At 45.2% G+C, this 23,023-nt stretch overlaps 1 protein-coding gene and 1 pseudogene across 3 annotated transcripts in view; one reads left to right on the plus strand and one right to left on the minus strand.

Moving 5' to 3' along the window:
- Nucleotides 1-1,683: 1,683 nt before the first annotated feature.
- LOC307095760 (toll-like receptor 13) overlaps nt 1,684-23,023 on the minus strand; it is a 41,729-nt gene continuing 20,389 nt past the window's right edge. For both annotated transcript variants that reach the window (XM_079765251.1, XM_079765250.1), the window contains one exon: nt 1,684-5,433. In XM_079765251.1, the coding sequence (XP_079621377.1) occupies nt 2,486-5,368 (2,883 nt within the window). In that variant the 5' untranslated portion in view covers nt 5,369-5,433 and the 3' untranslated portion in view covers nt 1,684-2,485. The remainder of the gene's footprint in view (nt 5,434-23,023) is intronic.
- On the plus strand, nt 21,798-22,456 carry LOC307095519 (ras-related protein R-Ras2-like; annotated as a pseudogene). The gene has a single exon. The product of its transcript is annotated as a ras-related protein R-Ras2-like (transcript).

The following is a 23,023-nucleotide window of genomic DNA, read 5'->3' on the forward strand; positions in this document are numbered from 1 at the left end:
TGGGGGTCCCCAGGCCATATCTGATGATCTGTCCTGGGGCCAGCAATAATGACCCTTCTCCCCCCCCCCCAGGGAAGTGCATTGTTCACAGTTTTTATGGCCTGACACGCCTTGCAAGACCAGTTTCCTCCTCATTACATTGTCCATATTGTGGAAACGCTGTGCCTGCCATAACCCATGATGCAGTATAAACTCTACCATGGTACTTCCCGTTAAGAGTGTAGATCAACACAATGGAATACTATGCTGCCATAAAAAAGAAGGAATTCTCATCATTTGCAGCAACCTGGATGTAATTGGAGAATATTATACTAAGTGAAATAAGCCAGTCAATGAAAGAAAAATACCACATGATCTCACTCATTTATGGATAATAAAGAACATTATAAACTGATGAACAAAAAGATAGATACAGAGACAGTAAAGCAACAAACAGACTTTCAAATTACAGGGGGAAAGTTAGGGAGAGGGGGGGGGAGATAAGAAATCAAACGAAGGACTTGTATGCATGCATATAAGCATAAACAATGGACGCAAAACTCTGGGGGGTGAGGGCATGTGTGGGTGTGGGGTGTGGGGGGGTAATGGTAAGATATGTACACATATAACACCTCAATAAAAAATTTAAAAAAAAAAGAGTGTAGATCAAGCAGTCTGGTTGGGCAGGCAAGGCATATTAAATCATAACAATGCATCAATGACAGAATTATATGCTGATAATGTGGGTATGGAGGGATCATGACTACAAGCAGAATTCTTGGGGATCAATGTGGTGGGTAAAGTATGCTGCTTTGGGAGGAGGCTCTCAGAGGCCATGACACCTGATGGTCATCCTCTCTCCTTTTATGTGTCTCGGTTTCTCTCACGGCTTGCGAATGTCCCATGTCCCGCGTGGTTCAGGGTTCAGTTTCAGGGTTTGGGTTCGGGCTCTGGAGGAGGCCATGCGCAAATGAAAGAGATAAGACAAGAAATAATAATTTGGAAATTGGGGGCCAGGTGGAAGCCCAAGGAAGGACTCCACTTTGCTCTGGTCTTGCCATCCCTTTTATTCAGGTTTGGGATACACCCATAGCCCTTAGGCAGGCAATTCCAGTAATAGCTCGGTGATAGCCTATCAGCAAGGATTTACATAAGACTAAAAGGTGGAAGTTGCTTCAGCTACCTTTGTCTCAACTAGATAGTGGGTGTATGCCTCTGACCCTTGCCAGAGCCTCAAGGTTGACCAGCCTTCCAGACTCCTTGTCCATCCCTTTCTTCTAGTGAAGGCAATGGGCAGCTTCCAACAATGGCTGTCTAAAACAAGGGAGTGAGGACCTGGAGTGCTGGTGACCAAACCTTATATGCACCCACCAGATGGGTCAAAGTTTAATTACAGTTGTATTCTGAAGTCCTTATTAAGCCCTTGCACACCACAAGGGAGGCCCTCAGACACCTCCACAATGATCCTCAGTCACCTGAGAGTGTCTGCTTGCACTCTGGAGGGAAGATGTGCCTTGTATCGTCAGTGCCAAGTCATCCCCAGGCACTCATAGTTGCTTTAGTTTTCTGCTTGAAGGCAATTATCCCCCTTTAACTAGAACTACTGCCTTGCCTTCCCAATCCTGGACAAGAAGGAAGAGTAAATAGCCCTTTCTCCAGCCTTATGGCCAGAAGACTTATGGTTTGTGCAATCGGTGTCGCAGCGCCACAAAGATGTTACCGACTGGGGTTACTGGCTAGGGCCTCAGTTCTTTTAGTTGATGCAGAAAAGATTTTAAGGTCAACAAAAACAAAAGTAAAGCAAAATGGGGTTTATTGAAGATACATTCCTAAAAAGGCATGTGCCAGCTGAGAGAGTGTGAGACAAAATGGCCAGGCTGCTTACATTCCAAACGAGGAGCACGCCAGTCAAGAGAGAAAATGGCTGGGCTTCTTTAGCTCACTGGGAAGTCAGAGAAAAGGGGGCCTTGGAGACAGGTTAAGAGGGTTATCCCAGAACAAGCTGCAGCAGCCAATCTGCCGTGTTTGCAAGTCTCATGGGGTCCCTTAGTGGTTGGGGGATATATGCCTGTGGAGGAAGGGAAGGAGAAAGGGAATGGCATGGCCTAGCTCCCTGGAGTAGAGTGTGTGCAAGAGAGCCAATTCTATCTATCTTTACAGAAACTGACTTGGAGAAATTAGTTTAACAATGTTCTCAAGCACATATGAGGGCTCTCCTGATCCCCATACTTTCAGGCGACTTGTCTTCTAAGTCTTCCCCTTAATAAAATAGATATATTTGCCAGATATCCATTCCCCTAGAGTGGGGACACTGTTCTTGAAGCTTCCTCAAGCAGCCCTCCCTCCTTCATTCTTCCAATTGCCCAATGGACATTAACCAAATTACCCTAGGTCTGATGGTCATGAGCAGCTCGTCCTTTTCCCTGCACAGCAGGTACATTCAGTCACACTCTCAGCCTATACATAACTTGGACAACATTAGATTTAAGGTCACATAGACTTCTGGTCATTCAGTCACAATTAGCTGTGCATTGTCGTTCTCCACAGATTTGTTGCCCAATGCATTTCTAATACGAGCCCAGAAGAGTGGCCTCTCATGTACACTGTCTGGCCAAGTGATAAATGTCTGCCTGTTCACAAGTTTCCTCAGTCGGTGGTAGGTGGATAACTTATAGTTTGGGATCTCTTCCAGGAAGATCAAGATAATAACATCCTCATGCTCATAGAACATCTTGATGCTGGCCAGCTGTACTTCAAGGCAGCACCATTCACTGCGCAGGTAGTGGTTACTTACCACACACAAAGTTTTTCGGCTGGTGTTGATGGCATTCTGTATGTTCTCAAAGATATCTATACCTGGCTCAAAGTCCCGGTGGTGAAGACAGAGCTTAAAGGTGGGCTGCCCACCTTCTTCTAGGGCTGGAACAAGCTCTTCATATACCCACTGTTCATCAGTGGCAGTGAAAGAGACAAAGGCATCATAGATGAATTCCTTCTCTGTCCTATGCCACTTGGCCAGGAACCAGGCTCGAAATATGTAGAGCCCATACCTTAGAGATGATGTTATCTTGGCACTGAACCAAGAGACAACCATGGTTGTGAGGATGAGAGTGAAGGAGCAGAGGAAGTAAACCTTTCCTAAATCAAAATTACACATAGCATCATCAAAATCTATCAACAAATTCTGGGTATTTGGCTGCTGACAGTGATAGCTCTGGAGATAAGGGATATGGACACTTTTTGTGTTTATTGACCAGTTCTTGAGCCACACATTGTCACAGTTGCACTGAAGTTTATTCCCATAGATATCAAAGAACATCAGCGACTTCAGGTTCTTCAGATGACTTTGATTAATGACTTTTAGGTTGTTGAATCTTAAAGAGAAGATCTGAAGGCTTTCTAAGCCAGAGAACATGCCAGGAGTCAGTGACTCAATGTTGTTGTTTTCCAGGCGCAGCATTTTTAGTCTTTTGAGTTTTTGGAATAAGGAAATATTTAAATAGAGACTTCGGTCTCCAGATTTTGTTCCTGAGATATCCAACTTTGTGAGATTAGTAAGGGAGTCAAATTGGAGATGGTCCAAGAATACCATGGAATTTTTGCCTAGTAGTAGCTCCTGCAAGCCATCCAGTCCTTGGAAGAAGTTGGTTGGAACAACCTGAATCCCATGCATTTGTCCTTCTAGGTTGAGTTGTTTCAAAGACTTGAGGTTCATAAATGGAGGAGATAGCAAGGTCCTAGTGGTTTCATAAGTAATTTTATTAAAACTGAGATCCAAAACTTCTAGATTTTCAAGGCCCAAAAAAACACCTGTCCCAAAACTTGACAAGATGTTGTATGCCAGGTCAAGTTTATAGAGATAAGTGAGGCCAGAAAATGCATACTTCTCTATAATATTCAGGCGGTTCCGGGAGAGAATCAGAACTTGGAGTTTCTTCAGAAACTGAAAAGTTCTGCGTTTTAGAATCCTAATATTGTTGTCACCAAGGTCTAAACTCTCCAAATTTGGAAATTGAGCAAAGGCATATTTGTCAATTTTCACTATCCAGCACCCAGCCAAGTTGAGCTCCTTCAAATAATACAGCCCATAGAAGGCCATAGCATTGAGTTCTGTGATGGGATTTCTAGAGAGGAAAAGAGATTGTAGGTATCTCAAGGGTGAAAATGCAAAATCTGGAAATCTTTCAAACTTGTTGTTTGACAGATCTAGAGCTGTCAAGTTCTGGAGGACACTCCAGGTCCGGTTGCTGACAAAGGAAAGTTTGCACTTATTTAGATTCAGCCTTTGAAGGCTGGGCATAGCATTGAACTCACTGTCATTGAGGTAAACCAGATTATTATTTTGGCTCAGGTCAAGGAACAAAAGCCTGGTACAGTTGGCAAGGTGTTTTATGTCCCCTGCATCAGTGGCCTTTTTTCTAAAAATCAAAACCTGTAACCTGGGCAAGTGTCTGAGGAGGTGACACACACTGTTCAAGTTTAAATGACCACCTCTAAACTCCCGGGCACTAAGGTCCATTTCCCTTAGATTCTGCAGGTGTTTGGTTGGAAGCATCTCCAGTTTTACCAATGTTCCACTTAGATTCAAGCTCCTCAGCTGGGGTAAAGTTTCCAGAGCTACATTCTGGATGATTCCACGGCTATTCTGAGAGACATCCAGAGTGGTCAGATTAGGCAGTGACAAAGCAGAGAAATTTAATTCCATTAGCTTGTTCCCCTGCAGGCTCAGCTGGGTCAGTGAGGCCAATAACCTGGGACTGTGGTCCAAAGAGATGATGCTATTGTTAGTGAGATCAAGGTATTCTAGGTGAGGAAGATGCTGAACTGCTTCAAGAATATTGGAAATATTAGTAATAAAATTTCTAGATAAACTTAAGTGTTTTAATTTTAAAAGAGTAACAAAGGCATTTTTGTGAATATTAGTAATTTGATTATGGCTCAGGAGCAAAGTTTCCAGATTGGACAAGCCCTCAAAGGAGTTGTTCACACTTTGAATCTTATTTTCTACTAAATTCAAAAGGGTCAGATTTTCAAGTCCCCAAAAGGCCCTCTCCTCAATCTTCCAAATGGAATTCCACTCTAGTCGCAAGTCCACCAGAGCAGACAAATTAGTGAAGCAATGGGGAGGAAGGACCTCAATTTGGTTTTGTGTCAGGTTGAGGTGAGTAGTGTATCCAGGGATGTCACAAATGGCATCTGTCAAGTTGGTGATCTTCTTCCGAATGCAGAAAACATGGTGAATGTCCAATTCATATTGTGCACATTTACTGAATCCGTATGTCTCTGCCAAAGACAGCAGAGAAAATCCTATTAAAATGATACAGATCTGTTGAGGAGGCAGGAGGTTCTCTAAGCCCATCTTGTCAGCTCCAGGCCTCAGCGTTACCATTAGAAAAAAATCCCTTCACATGTATGATATCATTTTTTAAAGAATGGTAGTTCCATGTGACTTTGCTGCAAAGAAAAAAAGAAAGTTGTTTAGTTTAAATTTCTTCCTCAATATATCATAGCTGCTTCAAAAAAAATGAAATAAAAATTCTCCCAAAGTTAACTTCCAAAACAAATTCATTTCTAAAGGAATCTCCATGTGCATCAGCAAAGACCAGTGTTATTTCTCCTATAAGGAAAAATTGTTAGCACATGGATGCAGAGAAGGCAATTGAATATTTTATTTAATTTAGAGAATTAAGTTCCCCAACTCTCCTTTCACCCATGCATAATAAAACACCTCCCTTGCTGTTTGGGCTGATACCTGAAACTTCACCACTTGAAATGCACTTTGGGGTCTATGGATCTCAGTCCAGTTAAAAGAATCATCCATGATGGGGCGGGGGGTGGAGGGGTGGGGGCGGAGACAACAAGGTTTACAAAATTTGCAGGTCACCTATATCTTAATGTGAATGAATACAAGAATACAGAGTCCTGCTTTAAAGCCACTCATTCTACCACAATTTGCATTTACATCGCTCAAACAATTAAATTTTTTACTTGCATATGGTATTCCTGGTAATCAGAAAAAAAGTACAACTACAATAAACTTAGCTCTGTCTATCAGTCTACTTTCTGATGCGTGCTGAACAAGTATTCTCCAGCCTTGCCTCACAGTATCAACCTGTTCCCACAGTCACTCATGATACTGTAGTAAAAAGAGTACCAGCCCAAACAAAACTGGGATCCAGTCCTGTGCCTTTGACAAATTCTTTAACCCCTCTGAACTTCTTTCCTTATCCATCTAATGGGATAATAATACTCCTTCATAACGTTGTACAGATCCAACAAGACAACTTAAAGCACCCAGCTTCTTGCATGCTTTCACTTCTCTGGATGTATTTTTTTGTTTTGTTTTTGTTGTTGTTGTTGTTGTTGTTTTTAGGTTAACTCTTTTTTTCTAATTTTATTTTATTTTGTAAATAAATCTTTATTGTTCAGATTATTACAATTGTTCCTCTTTCCCCCCCCCCATAGCTCCCCTCCACCCAGTTCCCACCCCACCCTCTGCCCTTACCCACCCACCCCCACTGTCCTCATCCATAGGTGTACGATTTTTGTCCAGTCTCTTCCCACACTCCCCACATCCATTTCCCCCAGAGAGTTGTCAGTCCACTCCCTTTCTATGCCCTTGATTCTATTATATTCACCAGTTTATTTTGTTCATCAGATTTTTTATTCACTTGATTTTTAGCTTCACTTGTTGATAGATATGTATTTGTTGTTCATAATTTTCATCTTTACCTTTTTCTTCTTCCTCTTCTTAAAGAATACCTTTCAGCATTTCATATAATACTGCTTTGGTGGTGATGAACTCCTTTAGCTTTTTCTTATCTGTGAAGCTCTTTATCTGACCTTCAATTCTGAATGATAGCTTTGCTGGGTAGAGTACTCTTGGTTATAGGTTCTTGCTGTTCATCACTTTGATTATTTCTTGCCACTCCCATCTGGCCTCCATAGTGTCTGTTGAGAAATCAGCTGACAATCGTATGGGTGCTCCCTTGTAGGTAACTAACTGTTTTTCTCTTGCTGCTTTTAATATTCTCTCTTTGTCTTTTGCTCTTGGCATTTTAATTATGATGTGTCTTGGTGTGGTCCTCTTTGGATTCCTTTTGTTTGGGGTTCTGTGTGCTTCCTGAACTTGTAAGTTTATTTCTTTCACCAGGTGGGGGAAGTTTTCTGTCATTATTTCTTCAAATAGGTTTTCAGTATCTTGCTCTCTCTCTTCTTCTGGCACCCCCATAATTCAGATGTTGGAATGCTTAAAGTTGTCCCAGAGGCTCCTTACACTATCTTCATATTTTTGGATTCTTTTTTCTTTTTGCTTTTCCGGTTGGGTGTTTTTTGCTTCTTTGAATTTCAAATCTTTGACTTGATTCTTGCGACCCTCTAGTCTGCTGTTGGATCTCTGTATATTATTTTTTATTTCAGTCAGTGTATGCTTAATTTCTAGTTGGTCCTTTTTCATATCCTCGAGGGTCTCACTAAATTTATCGGCCTTTTGTAGAAAATTCTTGAAAAACCTTATAGCTGTGGTGTTGAACTCTATATCCAGTCATTTGCTTTCCTCCATTTCTTTCATTTGTGATCTGTTTCTTTGTCTCCACATTTTGGCTGCTTCCCTGAGTTGATAGAGTGGCTTTGTGTGCTAGGTGTCCTATAGGGCCCAGTGGCTCAGCCTCCCCAGTTACCTGAGGTGGACACTCTTGATGCACCCTTTTGTGAGATGTGTGCACAGTCTTGTTGTAGTTAAGCCTTGATGGTTGTTGGCATCACTGGGAGGAATTGACCTCCAGGCCATTTCGCTGTGAGGATCAGCTGTGTCTACGATGGGAGAACTTCTGTGCTGGAGACACCCTTATGAGGCAAGACTTGCTTCAGTGGGGCTTTGGTGCTCACTGAGTCTGCCCCCTGAGTGTGTCCTTTATGGATCTGAGGAGCTGTAATCTGGATGGTCCTACTCTGACCCCTGGGTACACTGGCTCTTGGATCTCCAAGGAGGTGCTAATTTAGCCTCTGCCTGATGCCACCCAGCAGGAGCTACGGAGATATCTGCAGATTCTTCTTCTTTGGGTTTTGGAGGTGCCCAGATCAGGCCCAGCTGTGAAGCAATGCAAGCTGCTGTGGGGCCTTGGACCTTCTTTTGGATGTTCTGGGTCTCACTGACTCAGCTGCAGTCTGTTAGGTCAAAGGACCAGGCCATTCATATGCAAAAGCCTCCACGCACAGCTGGGGTGGGGCGGAGTCTCAGGGCAGAGCAAACAGCAATGGCTTCCCGTCAGCCCTGCCCTATGAGGCCCCCGAGTTTCAGTGTCCCTTGGTAATCGCTGCAAGCACCTCTGAGAGAAAGCCGCCCTCAAGTTCTGCCCGCTGCCAGACAGTCCAGTTTCTCTCCATATGAGTCTGGGTCCCCAGAGTCTCACCCGGAACTGGAATTCAGAGCAGTCGGGAGCTTGTGTCACCCTCTCACTTGAAAAAGACAGCCGCATACTCAGTTGCCAGTCCTCTCTGTGTGCGTGCCTCTGTACCTCTGCCTTTATTTCCGCAGCTCCACTGAGTCTCAGTTGCTTTTTTCTTTCCTTCTAGTTGTAGAATTTCCACTCAGCCAGCCTTCCTTTGGTTCTGGATGATGTCCGTTTTGCCTTTTAGTTGTAGTTTTGAAGTTGTTGTGTGAGGCAGCAGTTCAGGTGTTTATCTATGCCGCCATCTTGGTTTCCCCTCTGGATCTATTTTGTTTGTCAGTTTATTTTGTTCATTAGATTACACATCTAAGTGAGATCATGTGAAATTTGTCTTTCTCTGATTGGCTTATTATGCTTAGCATAATACTCTCCAGGTCAACAGACTCATGATTCTCAGAGGAAAGGGGCGGGGATTAACCAAAGAATTTATGTGCATATATTCAAAACCCATGGATACAGACCTTAGTGTGGAGAAGGCTTGGGGAGCAGAAGGGAGTGGGAAGGAGGGGGGTCAATGGCTGGAAAAGGGGGATATCTATAATACTTTTGACAATGAGCATACAATTTTAAAAAATATTTATTGTTGAGAGAATTAAAGATGCCCCTCTTTACCCTCCCCCCCCCATTGCCTCCCTTCACCCAGTTCCCACCCCACCCCAGGTCTTCACCAACCTACTGTCTGTGTCCATAGGAAGATCTTTAGTTAATCTCTTTCCCCCTCTCCCCACTTCCCTCTGAGATTTGTCAGTCTGTTCCATTCTCCCATGCCTCCGATTCTATTTTATTCACCAGTTTATTTTGTTCATTAGATTTCTTGTTTATTTATTTTGATTTTTAGATTAAATTGTTGATAGATATGTATTTATCACCATTTTATTGTTCATATTTTTTATTCCTTCTTCTTCTTCCTCCTCCTCCTCCCCTTCCTCCTCCTCCTTCTCTTCCTCCTCCTCCTCCTCTTCCTCTTCTTAAAGAATACCCTTCAACATTTCATGCAATGCTGGTTTGGTGGTGATGAACTCCTTTAGCTTTTTTCTTGTCTATGAAGCTTTTTATTTGACCCTCAATTCTAAATAAGAGCTTTGCTGGGTAGAGTAATCTTGGTTGTACGTACTTGCTATTCATCACTTTGAACATTTCTTGCCACTCCCTTATGGACTGCAAAGTTTTTGTAGAGAAATCAGCTGACAGTTGTATGGGCACTCCCTTGTAGGTAACTAACTGCTTTTATCTTGCTGCTTTTAAGATTCTCTCTTTGTCTTAAACCTTTGGCATTTTAATTATGATGTGTCTTGCTGTGGGCTTCTTTGGGTTCCTCTTGTTTGGGACTTTCTGAGCTTTCTGGACTTGTAAGTCTACCTCACCAGGTAGGGGAAGTTTTCTGTCATAATTTATTCAAATAGGTTTTCAATATCTTTCCCTCTCTCTTCTCTTTCTGGCACTCCCATAATGCGCATATTGGTAGGCTTAAAGTTGTCCCAGAGGCTCCTTACACTATCTTCATATTTTTGGATTCTATTTTCTTTTTGTTCTTCAAATTGGGTGTTTTTTGCTTCCTCATATTCGAAATCATTTATTTGATTCATGTAATCCTCTACTCTACTGTTGAATTCCTATAAATTATTATTTATTTCAGTTAGTGTATGCTTAATTTCTGACTGGTCCTTTTTCATGCCTTTGACATTCTCACCAAGATCCTTGAAAGACTCATGAAGATCCTTGAGTAACCTTATAACTATGGTTTTGAACTCTGTATCCAAGTTTGCTTTCTTCCATTTCTTTCATTTGTGACATGTTTCTTTGTCTCCCCATTTCAGTTGCTTCCCTGTGTTTGTTTCTATGTATTAGATAGAGCTGCTATATCTCCTGGAATTGGTAACGTGGCTTTGTGTAGTAAGTGTCCTGTAGGGCCCAGTGGCTCAGCCTCCCCAGTCATCTGAGCTGGGAACTCTAGATGCGCCCCTGTGTGGTCTGTGTGCACAGTCTTGTAGTTGAGCCTTGATTGCTGTTGGCGTCACTAAGGAGGAATTGACCTCCAGGCCAATTGGCTGTGAGGACCAGCTCAGACTACAGTGGGAGAGCTGCAGTGCAGGAAAGACCCCTATGGAGCAGGACTTGCTTCAGTGGGGCTTTGGTGCTCACTGAGTCTGCCTTTTGAGTGTGTTGATTGTGGATGGGTAGGGTTGTAATCTGCTATGGTCTGAAGCTGACCACTGGGTGCACTGGCTCTAGGGCCTCTCAGGAGGTGAAAAGTCAGCCACTTCCAGGAGCTACCCAGCAAGAGTTACAGAGGGATCTGCAGATGGCTAATATTTGAATTGGGCTTTACGGGGCCCAGGAGAGCCCAGCCATAAAGGAAGGCAGGCTCATGCTAGTGCTGAGTCTTGGCCCTTTTATTGATAGGTTTGGGGCATGCTGTCATGAGCTGCCTCTTGTTTGAAATATTTTAGGAAAGTCTGAGCCTGAATCAGGACAGGCCATTCATATTGAAAAGAACTTGGGTGGGGCTGCAACTTGTATGGGGTGGAGTCTCAGGGAATCCCCAGGGTGGAGCAAACAGTGTGCTCCAGGCAGATGGAGACTCAGATATGGCTGCCAATCATCTTTGGGACAGCAGGAGATCCCAGAATAAACCCTGTGAGCACCCCTGTCTGGGAGAAAGCTGTCCCCAAGTTCCTGCCCCAATGCCAGACAATCCAGTTCCTCCCTTTATGTGTCTGGGTCCCCCAAAGCCACCTGGTGCTGGAGCTCAGAAAGATCAAGTTCATGTGCTGGCCCTTTAAATAGAACACATGGGTCTCCAGCAGCCTTCATGTCACTCAGCCACAATCCCTGCTGATTTTTACAGCCTGTAGTTGTGGAGACTTCTCTTCCCAGCTCTGTATGAGAAATGGGTCACCTGTCCAAACTCAAATGACAGACTCAGAGACAGAAGTATGGCGAAAATGCAACTTTTAATACACTCTCAAAAACGGGCATCCATCCTATTGTGCAGGCATGCCTGGTGCAGGGAGCATAGCCCATTTATTTAGTCCCTCATCCAGTTCCTCATTGGCTGAGTACTATTGGGTCACCTGTTTCCTCATATGTCGCTTAGGTCTTGCTGTCTCCCATTGGGCCATTTCAAAAAAAAATGGGCTGTTGCCTTTCTAGCTGCCTCCACCTACCCTGTATAGCTGAGGCATATGCCTCGGAGTTTTCCACCATGATGTTGGTCCACAGTGCACAGTTCTTTGTTCCTCTTCCCTCCTCCTTACATTCTGTTTGCCCTGGGGGAAATTCAATAAATTCCATCAAAAGCCGACCATGCTGGAGATGGATCTCAGAGGTCCATTTCCTACATCTGGAATCCTGGGCTAGGGTCTGGTGTGGGGCTTGGACCCCTTGCTCCTCACAGGTGGCCTCCACAGAGGCAATCTCCTTCCTGATTAAAAAAACGGCACATGTGGGTGTCAGACCAGGCCATTCTGCACCTCCGCCCCTCCCATCAGTCTCAATGTGCTTTCTTTTGTACTTCTCTAATTGTAAAACTTCCATTCATCCAGCTTTCAGGCAGTTCTGAATGATGGTTGTTCTGTATTTTAGTTGTAATTTTGAGGTGGTTGTGGGAGGCAGCGAATACAGGTGTTTACCTATGCCACCATCTTGATTCTTCTCTTAAAGGTAAAATTTTAACAAATAAACAAACAAACAAACAAACAAATAAAAGTGCCCAGCTTGATGCCTGGTATACTGTGGAGTTCAAAAAAAAGGTTATTTTCTTCTTTTTGCTTTAACTGTAGGCCAACACCAGTACACCTTTGTGTTGCTTCTTGTGTCAAGAACACTGCTAGTCAATAAGAAGGAAGAAAATCGCATAGTTGCATTGGGTTTTCTTCTTTTGTATATATACATTTTCATATGCACACAAAAATATATGACATTTTCTAGCACTATTATTTGTAATTATAAGAATCACAAAACAAGCATCCATTAAGGAACAAATGGTATACCTAACCAAAATGAGAAGTTTTTGGTTTGGTGCAAGGATGACCACCACAGTATTACAATGCATAGAATCACAAAACATGACTTTAAAAAGCTTTTATAAAGTAAGCCACTTATTTCTTACAACATCATTAACCTTCAGTATTATGCTCTTTTATAATTTTTGTAATTCTTGTGGTATTAAAGTGATGTCTCATTGTCTTTATTGACATACTAGCTGTACCCGGCCACACGTTGCTGTGGCTCAGTCTGGTTAAATGGAAAAGAAAGAAAAGAGAAAGCGCACATTTCTAATATGTTAAATTTCACAATGCTTGTGGGTGTACAATATTTTTTGTTGTTCCATTGTCTGTGCAGATATAGAGATTGTCTAGTTTGCCGACTCTAGAACACGCAACATATAATTGTCCATGTGAGAAGCAATCCGTGTCTAGATCTAAACCACACAATTCTAAAGATTGGCCCTGAGCTTTGTCGATGGTGATTGCAAACGCCAATCGAATTGGAAATTGCAATCTCTTAAATTGAAATGGCATATCTGTTGGAATCATAGGAATGCGAGGAATTAGGACATCTTCACTTTTGAAAGGTCCTGTCAAGATTGTTGCTTCTACGACGCTGCTCATTAATTTTTTTACTGCAAGCCGCGTGCCGTTGCAAAGCTTTGGCTGGTTGATATTTTGCAACATGATAATTGGCACACCAATTTTCAATTGCAGTACCTGTGGTGGCATCCCTGACAGATTGAGTCAATTCAAAAATTCTGTTGGATAATTAACCGCTTCATCTGCTTCCACAACAGTGTCGACGGACTTGTATGTGACTGCCTCGTTTTGAATGTTAGACTGAATAATATTGTTAAGTTCGTAGATGTCTTTGTTCTTGGCCCCAAGAATAGCTCGTTCACTCAGCCAATCATGATGCTTAACTGGTTTAAATATTGGGAAATACTTTTTCAACCAATTCTTCTTTTGACATAACTAAATTGCAAAAGTTATGAGGCAATGAAATTTGTCCCGAGGTCAGATCAACCGGCACCTTTCCGTTTCCAATTTCCAGCAATTGATGTGAGAATATCTCAGCTGATCGATCGTTTTGCAGCTGGACATGCATATTTGTAGTTAATTTTAACGTCTTTACATGTCGCCACAAAGTAGAGTATTTCAGGCAAGCATTTATTTCGTCCGCTGGTGTCGATCAAGGAATTACAGGTAATGTTTGCCTGAAATCTCCTGCAAGCAATATTAATGCGCTCCCAAATGGTCTGATGTCTCAACGCAAATCTTGCAATGATCGATCAAGAGCCTCGGGCAATTTTTTGTGCGCCATTGTGCATTCATCCCAAACAATAAGTTTGCATTTCTGCAATACTTTTGCCATGCCGAATGCTTTGGAAATGTTGCACGTGGGAGTTTCAATGAATTGCATGTTCAATGGCAATTTCAAAGCGAAATGAGCAGTTCTTCCACCTGGTAGCAAAGTCGCAGCTATTCCGGACAACGCAAGAGCTAAGGCTATGTCATTTTGGGATCGAATTGCTGCCAGAATCAATCTAATTAGGAATGTTTTACCAGTTCCTCCTGGCACATCTAAGAAGATTTCTCCAACCCCGTTATTGACAGTTTGCATTATTTGATCGTAAATGCCTTTTTGCTAAGGTGACCAGATGTCCCGCTTTTGGCGGGACACTCCCGATTTTTAACAATTTGTCCCGCATCCTGCGGCGTTTTAAAAAAGTCCCGATTTTTGGAAAGAATGCACGACAAGCTAGGGAACGGCGGGGGAACGTGAAGGGAATATACGGTTTTCAGCGGCCATGTGGCTATTTAGCCAGGATATGAGTTTTATATTATTTTTGTTAATTTTATAATGTTAAACTTTAATAATAACAAATAATTGTTGAGAACTGATTATCGAGAACTGCTTATCAAAGTTCGCATTGTTGATCAGTTGTTAGAATTCGACCACCATTGTTTGGACTTAATGAACAATGGCATTTTTTGGGATTGGCAACGACGAAAACATTTTGTAACTGTCTCTCAGACGATACACATCATACTGCGTGCTAGTAAGCTAGTTAAACAAGTGATGTCATTACAAATCAGCTATTCAGATAATTTAGGTAAGTAATTTATTTCATAAATACATAAATTTTCTTGAATTTAGCAGACAGTACTCGTATTATTTATATTTTATAGTGGCGGCAAAAAGTCTAGCGCCGGCCTTGAAAGTGACACTTACGACTTACGTTACGGCAAATTCATGACCTTTTAAACAATGACAGCAATCTACTAAAAAAAATTCACTCAAATGAGAAATATGCCAAAGAATAAAATAATCCTATATAATAATAGAGTAATATGCAAATTAGGCGTCACTCCGCGACAAAATGGCGGCCCCCATACCCACAAGATGGCGGCGCCCAGTCCCCTCAGCCCTGCTGTTGGTCTCCGCGGCGATCGGGAAGCGGCCCCGCCCCGCGCACACGGAGCCGGCCTATGAGCGGGGACCGGCACCTCCCCGTTGGTCTCCGCGGCGGATCACCGGGGCCCGCGCACATGGAGCCGGCGGAGGAGCGGGGCCCGGCGCCTTCCCTTTGGTCGCAGAGGCTATCTGGAAGACTCCAGTGCCACCAGAGCAGGGCATGGTGGCTTCCTGATCTCGGCAGCCGCGAAGCCACCAGGCCCTGCAAAGCCGGGCATAGCGGCTTCCTTAGTGGGGCAGTGGCAGGTAAGTCCCCAGACATGGCAGACAGAGCCCAGACAGCAGGGCTTGGGGGCTTCCTTAGTGGGCAGTGGCAGTGGAAACACCCCCAGGCCGGGCAGACAGAGCCTGGACAACAGGGCATGGGGGCTTCCTTAGTGTGTCCGTGTCTGGGAAGCCCCCAGGCCTGGCAGACAGAGCACACTGCAGGGCATTGGGGCTTCCTTCACATGGCACATGGTGGCAGCAGGCAGAGAGCTACAGCAGGGCATGGGGGCTTCATCTCCATGGCTGCAGGGAAACCTCCAGGCCCCGCAGAGAGCAGAGAACCATGGGGAGTGGGCCTAAGCCATCAGTAGGATATCCTCTGAGAGCTCCTGGATTGTAGAGGGTGCAGGTTGGACTGAGGGACCCCCGTGCATGAATTTCGTGCACCGGGCCTCTAGTACTATACATAATATTTTATTTATTATATTTGTAAATTGTACTTATGTTGAAATTTTAAAAAATATATTACAATACTATTTTTGCATTCTATGAAAATTTTTGTTGCTCCATATAGACCAAATTTTTAATCAAGAACCCCCCCCCCCCCCCCCGGGTCAATAGTGTCCCGCTTTACCAATGTTAAAATCTGGTCACCTTAGTTTTTGCTCAAGCGTTAGCTTAGGAATATTTTATTGCACATACGACAAAAGATCACCCGTGTTGTAATTTTGTTCACGACGCAATTCTACATCGAACGAAGCAGCAGCAGATGGATTCGGTGATGGCATTCCCAATTGATTGAGAGCTTTGTTCGTGATTTCTAAGCAAAAATCTTCAATCATTATCAATATTGAAATGGAATCGTAAAATTGGAAATTTGGAAATCGTAAATGGATCGTAAATTGGAAACATTGAAATGGAATCGTAAAATATTTAATATAGCGTGTGTTGCTTTTACGTCCAACAGATGGTGCTGTTTTTCAAAAAAGCATGCTTTTACCTGTCACAGGTGTGACATCTATATAATAGTAGGTATAAGGTATATAAAAACACACGCGTATTCGAATGCAACGTTGTGTCAAAATTTCAAAGCAATTGGTGAAGAACTTTCGGAGATTTAAGATTTTGAACAAACGAACATTTACATTTTTATTTATATAGATTTCTGAATATTTGTGATTTTTTAGAATCTTTACATATTTTTTTATATATTTTATTGATTTTCTACAGAGAGGAAGAGAGAGGGATAGAGAGCTAGAAACATCGATGAGAGAGAAACATCGATCAGCTGCCTCCTGCACACCCCGCAACGGGGCTGTGCCCGCAACCAAGGTACATGCCCTTGACCGGAATCGAACCTGGGACCCTTCAGTCTGCAGGCTGACGCTCTATCCACTGAGCCAAACCGGTTTCGGCGAATCTTTACATATTTGATAGCCATTTGGACTTTTCTTCCAGGGACCTACTTAGTTATATCCTTTTTCCATTTATCTATTGGGTTTCTTATGTAGACGGAAGGGGGCCACATGCTAACCTGGCTAGCTCAAGGGAAGGCATGCGTGGCGGTCTTGCAAACTCAAAGACCTAAAGTAACCACAAAGGATGGTCTGAAATTAAAACTTTAACTAAAAGCAGTAATGGTGGGTAGTCATGTCCTAAGCTGGTGTCTTCCCTGACAAAGGTCAATCTTTACCTTAACTGAGCCTATTGTCTTTTTGAATCTATGATAACATATCGTTAGAATGTCAAAGTAATTTTTCTTTTTTCCCCCGGACCCCTCACAGCACAGACACCACTCTGCAGAGACCACAAATACCCTCATTGTTATTAAGTTAATTGTTGACTGTTAACTATCCTGCACCCACCTACGTAAAAGAAATATGTTGTGTCTATCATTTTACTTTTTATCCAATCCCAGAAGTTTCCCCTGCTTTGCTTTTTCCCAGCTCCCTAATCTATCACCCACTTACATCTCCTCTTTTGATTGTAATGTATAAAATAAGGTAAAAAAGCACCATTCTCCGGAGCACTATTTCAATATGTTTAGATTCTGCTTCTCGGCAACTATCGACAATTTGGCTCAAATAAACTCACAAAATTCTTTACAGGTTTGAATGTTTTCTTATGTTAACACTTATATATCCTAGATCAGGGGTCCTCAAACTTTTTAAGCAGGGGGCCAGTTCACTGTCTCACAGACCGGTTTCGGCTCACAGGCATTATTTACTCACTACAAAACTTTCTCAAGTTGATTTTTAAAGTGATTAGCAATTCATGAAAATGCTTCCATTATAAATGTAAGTACTAGTAAGTCTACCAACTTTCCCCCAAAGTCATGCTGGAATTTGATTTAAGACTGAATTGAATTTGCAAGTTAATGTGAAGTGGATTGGTACAATTATCATGTTAAATCACCCCAAATGTGGACTTAGTATATCTTAATTTAGTCAAAACTTCCTTTATATTTTTAAAGTTTTTAAATATTCTCTGTAAAATTTTGTGCTTTCTGTGTTGTTGTTTCCTAAAAACTTTTAGATTTTATTATTTTAAGGGATATCTTAAATATATGTGTATTTAAGATATATATATATATTTTATATCTTAAATATATAAATATTTAAGAGAGGAAGGGAGGGGGAGAGAGATAGAAACATCAGCTGCTTCTTGCACACCCCCTACTGGGGATGTGCCCGCAACCAAGGTACATGCCCTTGACTGGAATCGAACCTGGGACCCTTGTGTCCGCAGGCCGACACTCTATCCACTGAGCCAAACCGGTTTCGGCAAGCTTTACTTCTTAGTAGCAAAACTTGCTATACCAAAAGCGTGCAAAGGCTGAGCATCTGATTTCAGGTTCCTTAATATTTTTTTCTCTACAATCAAAACACTATCACAAAAGTAAAATGTGTAGATGCAATCTCGCACAAAGCTGCTATCAAAATTCTAAAACACGGCTTCTTGAAATACCTGTAACTTGACCTCCCCTTAGTGATTTAAGGAGCAAAATATGTGAGAGGAAAAAGGGAAAATTTTAATTAGCAAATGTGCAATATATATGTTAGCTCATAGAGAAAAACAGAAAGTTGGGTGTTTTCTCCCTTAGCCATCAGATTCCATTCCTGGTCCTCCTCTGTCCACTACATACTCCTAAGTTGATATTTCTATCTGTGTCCTTTGTTATGCATTGACCCCTTGACATCCAGGCCCACCCTTTTCCCCTCCCCACAAGGATGCAGATGCTTTTCTGGACAGGCCCTTCTTTTACTAGTAAAAAAAAAATCTTTATTGTTGAAAGTATTACATATGTCCCTTTTATTGACAGGCTCTTCTTAACTTTTGCAACAGCATGGATGGAGTTGGAGAGTATTGTCCTAAGTGAAATAAGCCAGTCAAAGAAAGATAAATATGATATGACTAGAGGCCCAGTGCACAAAATTCGTGCACGGGGGTGAGGGGGTGTCCCTCAGCCCAGCCTGCACCCTCTCCAATCTGGGACCCCTCGAGAGATGTCCGACTGCCTGTTTAAGCCCGATCCCACCGGACATCCCTCTGACAATCCAGGACTGCTGGCTCCCAACTGCTCGCCTGCCTGCCTTCCTGATTTCCCCTAACTGCTTCTGCCTGCCAGCCTGATCACCCCCTAACCACTCCGCTGCCAGCCTGATTGATGTCTAACTGCTCCCCTGCCAGCCTGTTTGCCCCCAACTTCCCTCCTCTGCCAGCCTGGTCACGCCTAACTGCCCTCCTCTGCAGGGTTGATCGCCTCCAACTGCCCTCCCTTGCAGGCCTGGTCCCTCTCAACTGCCTTCCCTTGCAGGCCTGGTCCCTCCCAACTGCCCTCCCCTGCTGGCCATCTTGTGGTGGCCATCTTGTGTCCACATGGGGGCAGGATCTTTGACCACATAGGGGCAGCTATCTTGATCTTGTGTGTTGGAGTGATGGTCAATCTGCATATTACTTTTTTTTTCCCATTACTTTTTTTTTAATTTCTTTATTGATTAAGGTGTCACATATTTGTCCTCATCCCCCCATTCCCATCCCCCACCCCTCCCCACGGATGCCCCCAACCCCCTGTTGTCCTTAACCATTGGTTAGGCTTGTATGCATGCACACAAGTCCTTTGGTTGATCTCTCCCCCCTACCCCCACCCTCCCCTACCCTCCCTCTGAGGCCCGACAGTCCGATCGATGCCTCCTTGTTTCTGGGTCTGTTCTTGTTCATCAGTCTATGTTGTTCATCATTTCCCCTAGATGAGTGAGATCATGTGTTACTAGAAATATAAGAACTGAATGTGAGACAAGCAATAATAGTTATGCTGACAGGCAAATGAATCAGTCTGTAGTAAGTTTCTTTCTGGACCAACAGTTCTTTTGAGACCCGATTTCAATGTCCACCAGTTCCTTATGTGTACATGTCGGCACTGACATTTCAGCTCTGGATGGTGGACAAATGGTGGTAATGCAGGTCCGACTCCCTCTGGTTTGGTCTCGCCCGGACCCAGGGGCGCGGCTTCACCCAGACTCAGGAGCGCGCGGCCTCACCCGGACCTGGGACCCAGCATCACCCAGGCCCCGGGGAGCGTGGCCTCACCCGGACCCAGGTGTGCGCGGCCTCACCCAGTCCCAGGATCCAGCCTCACCTGGACCCAGGGGCGCGTGGCCTCACCCGGACCCAGGGGCGCATGGCCTCGCCCGGACCGGGGGCGCGGCCTCACCCGGACCCAGGGCGTGGCCTCACCCAGGCCCGGGACCCAGCCTCACCTGGATCCAGGGGCGGACGGCCTCACCCAGACCCAGGATCCAGCTTCACCCGGACCCAGGGGCGCATCGCCTCACCCGGACCCAGGAGCGCGTGGCCTCACCCGGATCCAGGGGCGCACGGCCTCACCCGGACCCAGGATCCAGCTTCACCCAGACCCAGGGGCGCGGCCTCACCCGGACCTGGGACCCAGCCTCACCCAGATCCAGGGGTGCACGGCCTCACCCAGAACCAGGATCCAGCTTCACCCGGACCCAGGGGCGCGTCGCCTCACCCGGACCCAGGAGCGCGTGGCCTCGCCCAGATCCAGGGGCGCACGGCCTCACCCGGACCCGTGATCCAGCTTCACCCGGACCCAGGGGCGCGCGGCCTCACCCGGACTGGGGACCCGCCTCACCTGGATCCAGGGGCATACGGCCTCACCTGGACCCGGGATCCAGCTTCACCCGGACCCAGGGGCGCGTGGCCTCACCCGGACCCAGGGGCATGTGGCCTCTCCCAGACCCAGGGGCGCGGCCTCACCCGGACCCGGGATCCAGCTTCACCTGGACCCAGGGGCACGTGGCCTCTCCAGGACCCAGGGGCAAACAGCCTCACCCGGACCCGGGACCCAGCCTCACCCGGATCCAAGGGCGCACGGCGTCACCCGGTCCCGGGATCCAGCTTCACCCGGACCCAGGGGAGTGCGGCCTCGCCCGGACCCGGGGGTGCGCGGCCTCACCCGGACCGGGGACCCAGCCTCACCCAGATCCAGGGGCATACGGCTTCACCTGGACCCGGGATCCAGCTTCACCTGGACCCAGGGGCGCGTGGCCTCACCCAGACCCCGGGGCGCGTGGCCTCTCCAGGACCCAGGGGCGCACGGCCTCACCCGGACCCGGGACCCAGCCTCACCCGGATCCAGGGGTGCACGGCCTCACCCGGACCCGGGATCCAGCTACACCCGGACCCAGGGGCACGTGGCCTCACCCAGACCCAGGGGTGCGTGGCCTCTCCCGGAACCAGGGCGCGGCCTCACCCGGACCTGGGATTGCATATTACTCTTTTATTAGATAGGATAGAGGCCTGGTGCACAGGTAGGGACCAGCTGGTTTGCCCTGAAGTGTGTTCTGGGTCAGGGTGGGGTTCCTTTGTGGCGTGGAGAGGCCTGGGTGAGGGGCCTGTGGTGGTTTTCAGGCCAGCCACACCCCTGGCGACCCAAGCAGAGGCCTTGGTATCTGAAATTTATTTACTTTCTACAATTGAAACTTTGTAGCCTGGAGCGGAGCCAAGCCTCCTGCTCGATCCGTGGCTGCCGCCATTTCTGTTTGGATTTGTTTACCTTCTATAATTGAAACTTTGTATCCTTGAGTGGAGGCCTGGGCCCGCCAGAGTGTGTGGAAAGCTTGGCTTCCTCTGTTGCCGGGGAAACCCAAGCCTCCCTTCTGGTCAGCCATCTTGGTTGGGGTTAATTTGCATACTCGCCCTGATTGGCTGGTAGGCATGGCTTGGCTGGTGGGCGTCGGTTATGTAGCAGAGTGATGGTTAATTTGTATATTACTCTTTTATTAGAGAGGATTTCACTTATATGTGGAATCTAATGAACAAAGTAAAATAGAAACAGACTCACAGATACAGAGAAGAGACTGACAGCTGTTAGAGGGGAGTGGGTTGGGGACTGTGTGAAAAAGGTGAAGGAATTAAGAAAAAACACACCAAGGTCGCTGCTGCCCCTAGCCCCTGCAGTCACCCCGCTTCTCTGCGCCTCGGGCGGGACTCGGCCAGCCGGGGTTCTGCGCTGCCACCGAACCGGCCTTCCCAGCAGCTCTGGGTGCCCGGGACCCCCGCCTGCCCGCCCGCTCGCCCGCAGCCCGCTGGCTGCACACGTCCCCAGAGCCAGGGCTAGGGCGGGCGGCAGCTCTGCATGGCCGGGCTGGGCTCGGCAGTGTCCCCATGGCCACAGCCGGCTGGCGGGACGGCTTCAGCCAGGAGAAGTACCGGCTCGTGGTGGTCAGCGGGGGCGGTATGGGCAAGTCGGCGCTCACCATCCAGTTCATCCATTCCTATTTTGTGACGGATTATGATCCAACCATTGAGGATTCCTACACAAAGCAGTGCGTGATAGATGACAGAGCTGCCCGGCTAGATATTCTAGATACAGTAGGACAAGAAGAGTTTGGAGCTATGAGAGAACAGTATATGCAAACTGGCGAGGGTTTCCTGTTGGTCTTTTCAGTCACAGATAGAGGCAGTTTTGAAGAAATCTCCAAGTTTCAAAGACAGATTCTCAGAGTAAAGGATCGTGATGAGTTTCCAATGATTTTAATCTGTAACAAAGCAGATCTGGATCATCAGAGACAGGTAACACAGGAAGGAGGACAGAAGTTAGCATGACAGCTGAAGGTTACTTATATGGAGGCATCTGCAAAGATTAGGATAAATGTAGATCAAGCTTTCCATGAACTTGTCTGGGTTATAAGGAAATTTCAAGAGCGGGAATGTCCTCCTTCACCAGAATCAACGCGGAAAGAAAAAGACAAGAAAGGCTGCCATTGTGTCATTTTCTAAGAATCCCTTGAGTTATAGCTACCAACTGCCAGGAAAGCCCTCACCTTCTCTCCTTACGGTGACATCACGATGGTACCTTTCTAGCCTTAGACAAGTGATCACGGTGGTGGCCTCTGACCAAGAAGCTGGCTGACTACTTCTGTGAGGCCGACCCCATGGTCGTTTCAAGACAGATGGAAAGGAAACACTAAGGCTGCTTCAAAAATTTTCTGATTATTTCAAAAGATATAACTGTGTAAACAGACACATTCTTTTTTAAGGGCTTACATTTTAATAGGGATGAATCAGATTTGGAACCTAAGCTGTTTGCCAAGCTGAAATCATGGGTTTTGAAATAACTTTTAACATCTGGAATCATATTGCCTACTGTTAATCTAAATAGAAACATAGGGAGTTGTTGTTTTTTTTAGTTGTGAATTTTTGCCTATCTCTAAAACTTTTTATGTCACCTTTAGTTACCTTAAATACACTGAATCGAATCCTCAGAAATGAGACATCTCAGGCCTTTACTGATGCTACAGCCTTCATTTTCCAGTGGCCAAAATACCAAAATGCCTATTGTATTTATAAATTAAAAACTGCTTTAAAAGCCTTTATTATTACTCCTGCTC

The sequence above is a fragment of the Cnephaeus nilssonii genome (genome assembly GCF_951640355.1).
Source record: "Cnephaeus nilssonii genome assembly, chromosome: X".
In the NCBI taxonomy this organism is placed as follows: Eukaryota; Metazoa; Chordata; class Mammalia; order Chiroptera; family Vespertilionidae; genus Cnephaeus; species Cnephaeus nilssonii.